General features: G+C 51.4%; 1 protein-coding gene across 1 annotated transcript in view; it reads left to right on the top strand.

The window, feature by feature from the left end:
- The window catches only part of LOC136610201 (C-type lectin domain family 5 member A-like), a 95,884-nt gene that overhangs the window by 44,206 nt on the left and 36,002 nt on the right, over positions 1 to 15,676 (top strand). Inside the window, exon 6 of the mRNA XM_066589443.1 lies at positions 143 to 184. Within this exon, the coding sequence (XP_066445540.1) occupies positions 143 to 184 (42 nt within the window). The remainder of the gene's footprint in view (positions 1 to 142; positions 185 to 15,676) is intronic.

Genomic DNA, 15,676 nt, shown 5'->3' with positions numbered 1-15,676 from the left:
ATGGACACTTTCACCAGCCAGAAGGGACATGTAGAAACTATTAACCTGATAGGTTGAATGGAGGGTCCCAGCTATATTCAATTAGTAAATGCTAAGGATAAGTTGAAACTATGATCTCACAAATCTGCTATTTACTCCACAGATTTGGCAATGAGTAAAGAGATGTCACAACTGAAGAATTCTGGTGAGCATTTAATATATTGGTAGGGATATTACTAGAGATGAGCGAGCACCAAAATGCTCGGGTGCTCGTTACTCGGGACAAACTTTTCGCGATGCTCGAGGGTTCGTTTCGAGTAACGAACCCCATTGAAGTCAATGGGCGACCCGAGCATTTTTGTGTTTCGCCGATGCTCGCTAAGGTTTTCATGTGTGAAAATCTTGGCAATTCAAGAAAGTGATGGGAACGACACAGCAACGGATAGGGCAGGCGAGGGGCTACATGTTGGGCTGCATCTCAAGTTCACAGGTCCCACTATTAAGCCACAATAGCGGCAAGAGTGGGCGCCCCCCCCTCCCAACAACTTTTACTTCTGAAAAGCCCTCATTAGCATGGCATACCTTAGCTAAGCACCACACTACCTCCAACAAAGCACAATCACTGCCTGCATGACACTCCGCTGCCACTTCTCCTGGGTTACATGCTGCCAAATCCCCCCCCCCCACGACCCAGTGTCCACAGCGCACACCAAACTGTCCCTGCCCAGCCTTCAGCTGCCCTCATGCCACGCCACCCTTATGTCTATTTATAAGTGCGTCTGCCACAGGAAAAGCAGGCACACACTGCAGAGGGTTGGCATGGCTAGGCAGCAACCCCCCCATAAAAGGGGCGGGCCGATAGTCCACAATGCTGTACAGAAGCAATGAGAAATCCAATCCTGTGCCACCTCCATCTGGAGCTGCACACGTGGGCATAGTAATGGGGAACCTATGTGCCACACACTATTCATTCTGTCAAGGTGTCTGCTCGCCCCAGTCAGACCGCGGTTTTTTATAAATAGTCACAGGCAGGTACAACTCCGCAATGGGAATTCCGTGTGCACCCACAGCATGGGTGGCTCCCTGGAACCCACCCGCTGTACATAAATGTATCCCATTGCATTGCCCATCACAGCTGAGGTAATGTCGTGGTTAATGCAGGTGGGCTTCGGCCCACACTGCATGCCCCAGTCTGACTGGGGTTCTTTAGAAGTGGACGCATGCAGTTACAACTCTCTGTGGACCCACAGCATGGGTGGGTGCCAGGAAGCCACCGGCGGTACATAAATATATCCCATTGCATTGCCCAACACAGCTGAGGTAATGTCGTGCTTAATGCAGGTGGGCTTCGGCCCACACTGCATGCCCCAGTCAGACTGGGGTTCTTTACAAGTGGACAGATGTAGGTTAAACTCCGTGTGTACCTACAGCATGGGTGGCTCCCTGGAACCCACCGGTGGTACATAAATATATCCCATTGCAGTGCCCTACTCAGCAGAGCTAACGTCAGAAACAATACAGGTGGGCTTCGGCCCACACTGCATGCCCCAGTCAGACTGGGGTTCTTTACAAGTGGACAGATGTAGGTTAAACTCCGTGTGCACCTACAGCATGGGTGGGTGCCAGGAAGCCACCGGTGGTACATAAATATATCCCATTGCATTGCCCAACACAGCTGAGGTAATGTCGTGCTTAATGCAGGTGGGCTTCGGCCCACACTGCATGCCCCAGTCAGACTGGGGTTCTTTACAAGTGGGCAGATGTAGGTTAAACTCCGTGTGCACCTACAGCATGGGTAGCTCCCTGGAACCCACCGGTGGTACATAAATATATCCCATTGCAGTGCCCTACTCAGCAGAGCTAACGTCAGATACAATACAGGTGGGCTTTGGCCCACACTGCATGCCCCAGTCAGACTGGTAATATGTACCTTAACAGTAACCTCGTTGGTGGTAATGTGGTGGTGACTGCGGACCTAGTAGCGCGGTTTTATGTAGTTGGTTTTCGGAATGTGGCCATGATTAAGTGGGCCGTGGCGGGGGGATGGTGGTGGTGCTCTCTTGTAGTGTCGTTAAAGGTGAAATTCTTGGACTGCCACCAGACGGACCAATGCAAAGGTATTTGCCAAGAATGTTTTCATTGTTGGAGGAGGAAGGGGATGTTTTGGAGGCACTATGTGTCCTCTCCACGTGTCTGTGGTTATATGCACCTTAACAGTAACAGCGTTGGTGGGAAATGGCCTCGCCGCCATCATGTCTTTGTGAAGCCTCTGTTTCCACACCCCAGTGACATACCATTAGCTGCGGTATAGGCAGAGCCCAGAATTATTAACATTTCAGCGGTAGTATTAGGGACAGGCCCCACTAACATATCACTAGCAGCAGTATAGGGGGAGCGCAGTCTTAGTTCCATTTCAGTAATAGTAGCACTCAAGACAAGCCCCAGTAACAATTCCGAAGCAGCAGTATAGGAGGAGCGCAGTCTTAGTTCCATTTCAGTAATAGTAGCACTCAAGACAAGCCCCAGTAACAATTCCGAAGCAGCAGTATAGGAGGAGCGCAGTCTTAGTTCCATTTCAGTAATAGTAGCACTCAAGACAGGCCCCAGTAACAATTCCGAAGCAGCAGTATAGGAGGAGCGCAGTCTTAGTTCCATTTCAGTAATAGTAGCACTCAAGACAAGCCCCAGTAACAATTCCGAAGCAGCAGTATAGGAGGAGCGCAGTCTTAGTTCCATTTCAGTAATAGTAGCACTCAAGACAGGCCCCAGTAACAATTCCGAAGCAGCAGTATAGGAGGAGTGCAGTCTTAGTTCCATTTCAGTAATAGTAGCACTCAAGACAAGCCCCAGTAACAATTCCGAAGCAGCAGTATAGGAGGAGCGCAGTCTTAGTTCCATTTCAGTAATAGTAGCACTCAAGACAAGCCCCAGTAACAATTCCGAAGCAGCAGTATAGGAGGAGCGCAGTCTTAGTTCCATTTCAGTAATAGTAGCACTCAAGACAGGCCCCAGTAACAATTCCGAAGCAGCAGTATAGGAGGAGTGCAGTCTTAGTTCCATTTCAGTAATAGTAGCACTCAAGACAAGCCCCAGTAACAATTCCGAAGCAGCAGTATAGGAGGAGCGCAGTCTTAGTTCCATTTCAGTAATAGTAGCACTCAAGACAGGCCCCAGTAACAATTCCGAAGCAGCAGTATAGGAGGAGCGCAGTCTTAGTTCCATTTCAGTAATAGTAGCACTCAAGACAAGCCCCAGTAACAATTCCGAAGCAGCAGTATAGGAGGAGCGCAGTCTTATTTCCATTTCAGTAATAGTAGCACTCAAGACAGGCCCCAGTAACAATTCCGAAGCAGCAGTATAGGAGGAGTGCAGTCTTAGTTCCATTTCAGTAATAGTAGCACTCAAGACAAGCCCCAGTAACAATTCCGAAGCAGCAGTATAGGAGGAGCGCAGTCTTAGTTCCATTTCAGTAATAGTAGCACTCAAGACAAGCCCCAGTAACAATTCCGAAGCAGCAGTATAGGAGGAGCGCAGTCTTAGTTCCATTTCAGTAATAGTAGCACTCAAGACAGGCCCCAGTAACAATTCCGAAGCAGCAGTATAGGAGGAGTGCAGTCTTAGTTCCATTTCAGTAATAGTAGCACTCAAGACAAGCCCCAGTAACAATTCCGAAGCAGCAGTATAGGAGGAGCGCAGTCTTAGTTCCATTTCAGTAATAGTAGCACTCAAGACAAGCCCCAGTAACAATTCCCATTGCAGCAGTTTAGGGAGATAACAGTCTCTTTCACATTTCAGTAGCTGCAGTATAGACAAGGCCCCAGTTACATTTATGTAGCAAAAGTGTAGGCCAACCCCACACACCTTTCTGTACCATGAGTGCAGGCGAAGAACATAGAAATGACAATGATTATACTGTAGGTGAGGACCCAAAAAAATTGGTGTAGCAACAGTACTAATGTACCTCATAAAAAATTGGCCATGCCCAACCAAGATGGCAGGTGAAACCCATTAATCGCTTTGGTTAATGTGGCTTAAGTGGTAACTAGGCCTGGAGGCAGCCCAGTTTAACGAAAAATTTGTTCAAGTTAAAGTTTCATCGCTTGTAAGAGCATTGAAACGTATAAGAATTGTTTGGAAAAATTATATGACTGAGCCTTGTGGCCCAAAGAAAAATTGCCCGTTCGGCGTGATTATGTGAGGTTTCAGGAGGAGGAGCAGGAGGAGGAGGAGGAATATTATACACAGATTGATGAAGCAGAAATGTCACCGTTTTGGATGGTGATACAGAACGATGCTTCCATCCGCGGGTGCAGCCTACGTATTGTTTAGGTATCGCTGCTGTCCACTGGTGGAGAAGAGAAGTCTGGGGAAATCCAGGCTTTGTTCATCTTGATGAGTGTAAGCCTGTCGGCACTGTCGGTTGACAGGCATGTACGCTTATCTGTGATGATTCCCCCAGCCGCACTAAACACCCTCTCTGACAAGACGCTAGCGGCAGGACAAGCAAGCACCTCCAGGGCATACAGCGCGAGTTCAGGCCACGTGTCCAGCTTCGACACCCAGTAGTTGTAGGGGGCAGAGGCGTCACGGAGGACGGTCGTGCGATCGGCTATGCACTCCCTCACCATCCTTTTACAGTGCTCCCGCCGACTCAGCCTTGACTGGGGAGCGGTGACACAGTCTTGGTGGGGAGCCATAAAGCTGTCCAGGGCCTTAAAGAGTGTTGCACTGCCTGTGCTGAACATGCTGCTCGAACTCCGCACCTCCCCTGCTACCTGGCCCTCGGAACTGCGCCTTCTGCCACTAGCGCTGTCGGAGGGGAATTTTACCATCAGCTTGTCCGCCAGGGTCCTGTGGTATAGCAACACTCTCGAACCCCTTTCCTCTTCGGGAATGAGAGTGGAAAGGTTCTCCTTATACCGTGGGTCGAGCAGTGTGTACACCCAGTAATCCATAGTGGCCAGAATGCGTGCAACACGAGGGTCACGAGAAAGGCATCCTAACATGAAGTCAGCCATGTGTGCCAGGGTACCTGTACGTAACACATGGCTGTCTTCACTAGGAAGATCACTTTCAGGATCCTCCCCCTCCTCCTCCGCCTCCTCCTCCTCAGGCCATACACGCTGAAAGGATGACAGGCAAGCAGCATGGGTACCGTCAGCAGTGGGCCAAGCTTTCTCTTCCCCATCCTCCTCATGCTCCTCCTCCTCCTCCTCAACGCGCTGAGATATAGACAGGAGGGTGCTCTGACTATCCAGCGACATACTGTCTTCCCCCGCCTCCGTTTCCGAGCGCAAAGCATTTGCCTTTATGCTTTGCAGGGAACTTCTCAAGAGGCATAGCAGAGGAATGGTGACGCTAATGATTGCAGCATCGCCGCTCACCACCTGGGTAGACTCCTCAAACTTTCCAAGGACCTGGCAGATGTCTGCCAACCAGGCCCACTCTTCTGAAAATAATTGAGGAGGCTGACTCCCACTGCGCCGCCCATGTTGGAGTTGGTATTCCACTATAGCTCTACGCTGCTCATAGAGCCTGGCCAACATGTGGAGCATAGAGTTCCACCGTGTGGGCACGTCGCACAGCAATCGGTGCACTGGTAGATGAAACCGATGTTGCAGTGTCCGCAGGGTGGCAGCGTCCGTGTGGGACTTGCGGAAATGTGCGCAGAGTCGGTGCACCTTTCCGAGCAGGTCTGACAAGCGTGGGTAGCTTTTCAGAAAGCGCTGAACCACCAAATTAAAGATGTGGGCCAGGCATGGCACGTGTGTGAGGCTGCCAAGCTGCAGAGCCGCCACCAGGTTACGGCCGTTGTCACACACGACCATGCCCGGTTGGAGGCTCAGCGGCGCAAGCCAATGGTCGGTCTGCTCTGTTAGACCCCGCAGCAGTTCGTGGGCCATGTGCCTCTTATCTCCTAAGCTGAGTAGTTTCAGCACGGCCTGCTGACGCTTGCCCACCGCTGTGCTACCACGCCGCGCGACACCGACTGCTGGCGACGTCCTGCTGCTGCTGACACATCTTGATTGCGAGACAGAGGTTGAGGAGGAGGAGGAGGGTGCTTTAGTGGAGGAATCATACACCGCCGAACATACCACCACCGAGCTGGGGCCCGCAATTCTGGGGGTGGGTAGGACGTGAGCGGTCCCAGGCTCTGACTCTGTCCCAGCCTCCACTAAATTCACCCAATGTGCCGTCAGGGAGATGTAGTGGCCCTGCCCGCCTGTGCTTGTCCACGTGTCCGTTGTTAAGTGGACCTTGCCACTAACCGCATTGGTGAGGGCGCGTACAATGTTGCGGGAGACGTGGTCGTGCAGGGCTGGGATGGCACATCGGGAAAAGTAGTGGCGACTGGGAACTGAGTAGCGCGGGGCCGCCGCCGCCATCATACTTTTGAAGGACTCCGTTTCCACAACCCTATACGGCAGCATCTCAAGGCTGATAAATTTGGCTATGTGGACGGTTAACGCTTGAGCGTGCGGGTGAGTGGCGCCGTACTTGCGCTTGCGCTCCAACACTTGCGCTAGCGACGGCTGGATGGTGCGGTGCGAGGCATTGGTGGATGGGGCCGAGGACAGCGGAGGTGAGGGTGTGGGTGCAGGCCAGGAGACGGTAGTGCCAGTGTCCTGAGAGGGGGTTTGGATCTCAGTGGCAGATTGGGGCACAGGGGGAGAGGCAGCGGTGCAAACCGGAGGAGGTGAACGGCCTTCGTCCCACCTTGTGGGGTGCTTGGCCATCATATGTCTGCGCATGCTGGTGGTGGTGGCTCCCCAGCTGATCTTGGCGCGACAAAGGTTGCACACCACTGTTCGTCGGTCGTCAGGCGTCTCTGTGAAAAACTGCCAGACCTTAGAGCACCTCGGCCTCTGCAGGGTGGCATGGCGCGAGGGTGCGCTTTGGGAAACAGTTGGTGGATTATTCGGTCTGGCCCTGCCTCTACCCCTGGACACCGCACTGCCTCTTGCAACCTGCCCTGCTGCTGCCCTTGCCTCCCCCTCTGAAGACCTGTCCTGAGTAGGCGTTGCACACCAGGTGGGGTCAGTCACCTCATCGTCCTGCTGCTCTTCCTCCGAATCCTCTGTGCGCTCCTCCCTCGGACTTACTGCCCTTACTACTACCTCACTGCAAGACAACTGTGTCTCATCGTCATCGTCCTCCTCACCCACTGAAAGGTCTTGAGACAGTTGCCGGAAGTCCCCAGCCTCATCCCCCGGACCCCGGGAACTTTCCAATGGTTGGGCATCAGTGACGATAATCTCCTCTGGTGGGAGAGGAACCACTGCTGCCCAATCTGAGCAGGGGCCCGAGAACAGTTCCTGGGAGTGTTCCCGTTCCTGAGCAGGTGTCATTGTAGTGGAGTGAGAAGGCTGGGAGGAAGGAGGAGCAGCAGCCAGAGGATTCGGATTTGCAGCACTGGACGGCGCCGAACTGTGGGTGGATGATAGCTTGCTCGAAGCACTTTCTGTCATCCACCACAGGACCTGCTCACACTGCTCATTTTCTAATAACCGTCTCCCGCGTGGACCCATTAATTGGGCGATGAATGTGGGGACGCCAGAAACGTGCCTCTCTCCTAATCGCGCAGCAGTCGGCTGCGATACACCTGTATCAGGAGCTCGGCCTGTGCCCACACCCTCACTTGGGCCTACGCGTCCTCGGCCGCGTCCACGTCCTCTAGGCCTACCCCTACCCCTCAGCATGCTGTATTACCAGTGATTTCCCAGCCAGGAAATAAATTGGCGCAAGCCTGCAGGCCAAATAGAATTTTTCCCTTTTTTTTAAAAGGAAAGGCCCACTGACTATATTCAATCAATAACAAATGTGTTCTGTGGCCCTGCTGTGTGTCACAGAACTGCAGTGTTATATTAACTGCAGCAGAGCGGTGATTTCCCAGGCAGGAAATAAATTGGCGCAAGCCTGCTGTTAAACGTAGCTGGCTGCGTATGATTTCTTTACGTTCTCCACCCACCGCACACGTACCCAGAACGCTGAGGACTGTCAGAGGCAGGCCAAATAGAATTTTTCCCTTTTTTTTTTAAAGGGAAGGCCCACTGACTATATTCAATCAGATAAGAAATGTGTTCCACAGAACTGCAGTGTTATATGAAGTGCAGCAGAGCAGTGATTTTTCCCAGGCAGGAAATAAATTGGCGCAAGCCTGCTGTTAAACGTAGCTGGCTGCGTATGATTTCTTTACGTTCTCCACCCACCAAACACGTACCCAGAACGCTGAGGACTGTCAGAGGCAGGCCAAATAGAATTTTTACTTTTTTTTTTTTAAAGAAAAGGCCCACTGACTATATTCAATCAATAATATATGTCTTCTGGCCCTGCCTACACAATTCTGTCCCTGTAGTATTACTGCAGGGCGCAATGCTCTGCACAGCCGATTTTGAAAAAAAAAAATAATGCAACACTGCTAACAGCAGCCTCCACAGTACTGCACACGGATAGATGTGGCCCTAAGAAGGACCGTTGGGGTTCTTGAAGCCTACACTCACTCCTAACACTCTCCCTACAGCAGTTCCAACACAACAGCACTTTCCCTCAGCTAACTCACAACGCATCTGAGGCGAGCCGCGGGAGGGGCCGATTTTTATACTCGGGTGACATCTGATCTCGCCAGCCACTCACAGCAGGGGGGTGGTATAGGGCTTGAACATCACAGGGGGAAGTTGTAATGCCTTCCCTGTCTTTCAATTGGCCAGAAAAGCGCGCTAACGTCTCAGAGATGAAAGTGAAAGTAACCCGAACACCGCGTGGTGCTCGTTAAGAGTAACGAGCATCCCGAACACCCTAATATTCGCCCAAGCATCAAGCTCGGACGAGTACGTTCGCTCATCTCTAGATATTACATTTATTGCTCCTGCACACTGGCAGCAATATCTGGATGTGATTGACGCGCCGATATCACTTTCGCAAATCCTTCTGAAGCCAGATACTAGGCGTTTCTGCAGGAAGCAGCCTCCCATCCCTGCAGGGCTGAAGGAATCTCCTGCCGTGGTTGTCACAGCCACAGCAGGAGATAATGATCTTTTCCCATTAATCTCAACGGGGCCTGCGGCAGCAGCGCCGGTCCAATTGAAATCAACGGGTGAGGATCGCGATCCTCTTCCAGTGCTGTGACAGCAGTGGCCGGGAACCCTCCGCGACAAAGATTTTCTGGGGGGGGCTTGAAATGTAAGCCCTACCCCAAAAATAATCAAAAACTGTAGAAAAAAAAGAAGAATTGCTGGGAAAGTCATGCGTTTCCTTCGCCAGTGTGAAGACGCCCTTAGCATTTATCAATTATAATACGGAGAAATGTGTTGCCTTTAATTCAAGTTCAGGGAATTACTTTGATGCGTACTACATCTTTTATGTTGCATTTCATTACTGATGCTCTAGTGATGTAATACTGTACTACTAGAGATAAGCGAGCACCGAAATGCTTGGGTGCTCGTTGCTCGAGTCGAATTTTTGCAATGCTCGCGAGCTCATTACGAGTAATGAACCCGATTGAAGTCAATGGGTGACTCAAGCATTTTTGTATGGAACCGATGCTCCGCATAGGTGATGACTTGTGAAACTCTGGAAAACCTCAGAAAGTCATGGAAACACCACAGAACTGGATAGGGAAGGGCAGGGGCAGCATGCATGGCTGCATCTGAGACTCCCAGGTCCCACTATTAAGCCAAAATGGGGGCAAGAATCTGGCGTCACCCCCCCAACAATTTTTACTTTGGACAAACCCTCATTAGCAAGGCACACCTTAGCTAAGCACCACGCTACCTGCAACCACAGACAATCACTGCCTGCGGGTGACACCGCTACCTCTTCTCCTGGGTTACATGCTGGCATTGCTGTCCAATCTCCCCGCACGATCCTGCATCCAGAGCGCACACAAAAGTGTCCCTGCGCAGCGTTCAGCTGCCCTCGTGCCACACGCTCGCTTCATAGCCACACCACCCTCATGTCTATTTATAAGCGCGTACTGGATGAGGAGGAACCGGAGGCACACACTGCAGAGGGTTGGCAGGGCCAGGCAGCGACCCTCTCTGAAAGTGTTGGCGATAGCCTACAATGCTGTTGAGAATTGATGATAAATTGACGTTCGATCATCATTCCAATCCCGTGCCACCTCCGTCGCAAAATTGTCAGGAGCTGCAAATGTGGGCATAAAGGTGACTCAGGTGTCAGCACTTATACACAATGTAGCAATACTCTGTCTGGAAAGCACGTTAGCAGGCCCAGGGTCAGGCTCGGTCCAGCCTCCATCTTGTGTGACCCAAGGTGCCGCGAGTTGCATAGCAATGGGAAATCCATGTGTCCCCACACAATCCATTCTGTGTAGGTGTTAGAGAGCTCAACACCGCAATGGAAAGTCTTTGAGTTCCTTGGGCTTGCCTATGCTGTCGGTGCACAAAGATGGTATTACACAAGAAGAAATCAGAGCGCCCAAACATGGCAGAGTTTCACCCCGCCAAGGACCTCGGCCCACATTTCTACCCTAGTCAGTCAGTGTGTGTGCCAGACAGATAAAACAATGCAATGGGAAGTCTTTGTGTACCCACAGCATAGGCGAGCCCAAGGAAATTAAAGATGGTATTACACATAAAGAAATCACAATGCCCAAACATGGCAGAGTTTCACCCCGCCAAGGACCTCGGCCCACATTTCTACCCTACTCAGTGAGTGTATTTTTGTCAGACAGGTAAAACACCACTATGGGAAGTCTTTGTGCACTCACAGCATAGACAAGCCAAAGGAACCCAAGCAAAGTATTAAACATGAAGCAATTACAGTGCCCAAACATGGCAGAGTTTCACTCCGCCGTGGAGCTCGGCCTCTGCACACAACCTCAGCAATCGTGGGCATAAAGCGGACTCCGATGCTAGTACAGCTGTGAACGTCTCATTAAATCAGTTAAGGTACGTTACACACTCCAAAGACTGGATTAACCAGGAAGAAGTTCCACAGGGACAACCTGGCACAGTTGCATTTCCCCCAGGACATAGAGCTCTGCCCACACCCTCAGCAATCGTGGGCATAAAGCGGACTCTGATGCTAGTACAGCTGTTAACGTCTCATTAAATCAGTTATGGTTGCTTACACCGGTCCAAAGACTGGATTAACCAGGAAGAAGTTCCACAGAAGCTCCTGGCGCAGTTGCATTTCCCCAAGGACATAGGCCTCTGCCAGTGGAGACGTAATACACCAGCATGGAGATAAAAATGTTAATATGCGTACTGAGGAGACATCGGGGGGAGAAGAATCCCAGCTGCACACTGACATTACAGTGTGCGCCGGGATCGGCGCTGCTAGCAGCGCAGCTGTGTGAATGCCTGCATTCACAAGTGATGAGCAGCCAATGGCAGCACATGCCAGCAGGGAGGGCTCTGCGTGCCATAGGTTCGCCGCCACTGGCATAGGCGAACCCCTGAAACAATGGTGTACCATGAGTGTAGGCGGAGGCCGGAAAAATTATTTAGATAACAATATAGGCGAGGGCCAGAAAAATTGGTGTACCAAGAGTACAAGTGTACCCCTGAAAAATTGCTCAACCGAGAGGGCAGGTGAAACCCAGAAACATTTTTTAAAGATACAGCTCGCTGTTGCTTAATTTGTAACAGAGCCTGGAGGCAGCCCTGTGAAAAAAATTGGTTTCTGTTAGTATCAATTCCTTAAAAACTTTGAAACATTGTAAAAAAATTATAAGCAGAGCCTTTGGGCCGCAGAAAAAGTGGCAGTTCAGCGTGATGGCTTGCAGTTTTAGAAGGAGGAGTAAGAGGAGGAGGAGTTATAATATCCGAGAGTGATTGACAAAGCTAATTCCCCTTTTTTTTCCGGTGATAGAGAATGCTTTTTTCTCCGGTTGCAGCGAAAAGAATCTTTAGGTTCCGCTGCTCTCCGCCGGTGGAGAAGAGAAGTCTGGGGAAAAACAGCTTTTGTTCATCTTTATGAGTGTAAGCATGTCGGTACTGGCAGTTGACAGGCGGGTACACTTATCTGTGATGATTCCCCCAGCTGCACTAAACACCCTCTCTGAGAAAGCGCTAGCGGCAGGGCAGGCCAGCACCTCCAGGGCATACAACGCAAGTTCGTGCACGTGTTCAGCTTTGAAACCCAGTAGTTGTATGGAGCAGAGGCATCATGGAGGACGGTGGTACGATCGGCTACATACTCCTTCACCATCTTTTAACACTGTTCCCTCCGACTCAGCCTTGACTGGGGAGTGGTGACACAGTCTTGCTGGGGAGCCATAAAGCTGGCAAAGGCCTTGGAGAGTGTTCCCCTGCCGGCGCTGGACATGCTGCCTGATCCCCGCGCCTTCCCTGCTAGTTGGCCCTCGGAACTGCGTCTTCTGCCACTAGCGCTGTCAGATGGGAAGTTTAGCATCACGTTTTCCACCAGGGTCCTGTGGTATTGCATCACTTTCGTACCCCTTTCCTCTTCGGGAATGAAAGTGGAAAGGTTCTCCTTATACCGTGGGTCGAGAAGGGTGTACACCCAGTAATCCATCGATACCGACTGCTGGCGACGTGCTGCTCACACTTCTTAATTGAGAGGTAAAGGTGGCGGAGGAGGAGAGGGAGGGTTTGGAGGAGGTGGCATAAAACGCCACAGATACCAGCACCGAGGAAGGACCCACTATTCTGGGTGTGGGTAGGACGTGAGCGGTCCCAGGCTCTGACTCGGTCCCAGCCTCCACCAAATTCACCCAATGTTCCATCAGGGAGATATAGTGGCCCTGCCTGCCAGTACTTGTCCACGTGTCCGTGGTTAAGTGGAACTTCCCAGTAATCGTGTTGGTGAGGGCATGATTTATGTTGCGGGAGACGTGATGGTGTAGGGCTGGGATGGCACACCAGGAAAAATAGTGGCGACTGGGGACCGAGTAGCGCGGGACCGCCGCAGCCATTATGTTTTTGAAAGCCTCCGTTTCCACAAGTCTGTACGGCAGCATCTCCAGGCTGATTAATTTGGCAATGTGCACGTTTAAAGCTTGTGCGTGCGGGTTGCGTGGTGGCGTATTTCCGCTTTCGCTCCAACGCTTGTGTTAGTGACAGATGAACGCTGCGCTGAGAGACATTGCTGGATGGGGTGGAGGACAGTGGAGGTGAGGGTGTGGGTGCAGGCCGGGAGGTGCTCGTGCCTGCACCCTGAGAGGGGCATTGAATCTGTGTGGCAGGTTGGGGCACAGGGGAAGTCAGTGGTGTGACCCGGAGACGGTGAACGGCCTCCGTCCCGCCTTGTGGGGTGCTTGGCCATCATATGCCTGCGCATGCTGGTGGTGGTGAGGCTGGTAGTGGTGGCTCCCCGGCTAATCCTGGTGCGACACAGGTTGCACACCACTGTTCGTCGGTCGTCCGCGCTCTCACTGAAAAACAACCACACCTTTGAACACCTAGCCCTCTGCATGGAGGCTTGCCGCGAGGGGGTGCTTTGGGAAACAGCTGGGGGATTCTTTACTCTGGCCCTGCCTCTCCCCCTGGCCACCCCACTGCCTCTTCCAACCTGTCCTGCTGCTGCAATGTCCTCCCCCTCTGAAGCCCTGTCCTCAGTAGGCTTAGCAAACCAGGTGGGGTCAGTCACCTAATCGTCCAACTGCTCTTCCTCCAAATCCTCTGTGCGCTCCTCCCTCGGACTTACTGCCCTTACTACTACCTCACTGACAGACAACTGTGTCTCATCATCATCCTCCTCACCCACTGAAAGCTCTTGAGACAGTTGCCGGAAGTCCCCAGCCTCATCACCCAGACTCCTGGAACTTTCCAAAGGTTGGGCATCGGTCACGACAAACTCCTCAGGTGAGAGAGGAACCAGTTTTTCCCACTCATGGCAGGGACCCAAGAACAGTTCCTAGGAGTCTGCCTGCTCATCAGAATATGTCATTTTCATGGAGTGAGGAGGTTGGGAGGAAGGAGGAGCAGCAGCCAGAGGATTCAGAGTTGCAGTTCCTAAGCCGGGAGTAGTGGACTGCGTAGAAGACTGTGTGGTCGATACATTGCTGGATGCATTTTCTGCCATCCACGACAGGACCTGCTCACACTGCTCTGTTTGCAATAAAGGTCTACCACGCGGACCCATAAATTGTGATATGAAGCTGGGGACCGCAGAAACTTGCCTCTCTTCTAATCCCGCAGCAGCCGGCTGTGATTCACCTGGTCCATGTCCACGTCCTCGAACCTTACCCCTACCCCTCATCATGGCGGATTAAGAATAGAGCAGGGCCCAAATAAATTACCCCACTGTACAGCACTGACAACTGGGCCATAATTCACCGCACACAGAGACTTGTAGATAGCGGAGGCTCTATGCTGTGACTTGAAAAAAGTAACCTGCTGTCTTGCGCTGATACCTAGAGGTAATTTACTGCTCGCAGAGACTTGTAGATAATAGAGGCTGTGTGGAATGGGAGAAGACTCTAAAGCTAGTGGATAGTGCTGGTAACTGCGGCGATCTCAACCCTACCAAGGAAAGGGTATTGTGAGACACTCTGCACAGCGGCAGAGCTGAAATACTTTGCAGTAGCCCCGGTAATATTACAGTACTGTTTAGCGGTGAGACCGCTGTCTAATTCACTGCAGACAGAGAACGGTATAAATGAGGTAGTTCGCAGCAGGCTAGGAATAATTTGAGTGCACTTTCCTGGTGAGAGCAGTATAGTACGGCACTGCAGCCAGAAAAAAGTATTACTGAAAGGCTGCAAACAGGCCTAGCTGCATAATACAAAAATGGAAGCACTATAGCACCCAGCAGGCCCCAAGTAAAATGCACACGGTCAGATGTAGCCCTAAGAAGGAGCTTTGGGGTTTTTGCACGGAGGATACGGACTGCATAGTGTATATATTACTTTCCCTATAGAAGTGGCTGTTGCCCCAACGTTCTGTGTCTAATTCAGTGCAGACAGAGAACGGTATAAATGAGATAGTTCGCAGCAGGCTAGGAATTATTTGAGTGCACTTTCACGGTGAGAGCGGTATTGTACGGCACTGCAGCCAGAAAAAAGTATTACTGAAAGGCTGCAAACAGGCCTAGCTGCGTAATACCAAAATGGAAGCACTACTAGATCCCGGTAGGCCCTAAGTAAAATGCACACGGTGAGATGTAGCCCTAAGAAGGACCGTTGGGGTTCTTGAAGACAGGATCTATGCTAACACTTTCCCTACATCAGCAGCAGCACTTTTCCTATACTGTACTCTGTATAATACACTGCAGCCTGAGAACTCTATAGCTGAAATGGCCTGCACAGCCCGAGATTTAAAAAAAATAATTGTGCACTACAGCTCCCAACCAGCCACAACAGTAATGCACACGGTCAGATGTAGCCCTAAGAAGGATCGTTGGGGTTCTTGAAGACAGGACCTACGCTAACACTTTCTCTATATCAGCAGCAGCACTTTCCCTAACCTCTGCCATCGTGTGTCTGAGGCGAGCCGTGGGCGGGACGGCTTTAAGAACTCGGCGGTCACTTGATCTCGCCTGCCACTCACTGCAGGGGGGTGGGATAGGGCTGGCACGTCACAGGAGGAAGTGGTAATGCCTTCCACACATGTCTATTGGCTAGAAAATGGCGCTAAACATGCGGAGAAGGAAATGCAATTGACTCGAGTACCTCGTAGTGCTTGTCTCGAGTAACGAGCACCCTAATGCTCGAACGAGTGTGCTCGCTCATCTCTATGTACTACCATTGAGGTCATTAGTAGAGATGAGC

Source organism: Eleutherodactylus coqui, chromosome 2, assembly GCF_035609145.1.
Source record: "Eleutherodactylus coqui strain aEleCoq1 chromosome 2, aEleCoq1.hap1, whole genome shotgun sequence".
In the NCBI taxonomy this organism is placed as follows: Eukaryota; Metazoa; Chordata; class Amphibia; order Anura; family Eleutherodactylidae; genus Eleutherodactylus; species Eleutherodactylus coqui.
The sequence above is the reverse complement of the archived record's forward strand: the minus strand, read 5'-3'. Positions and strand labels throughout refer to the sequence as shown.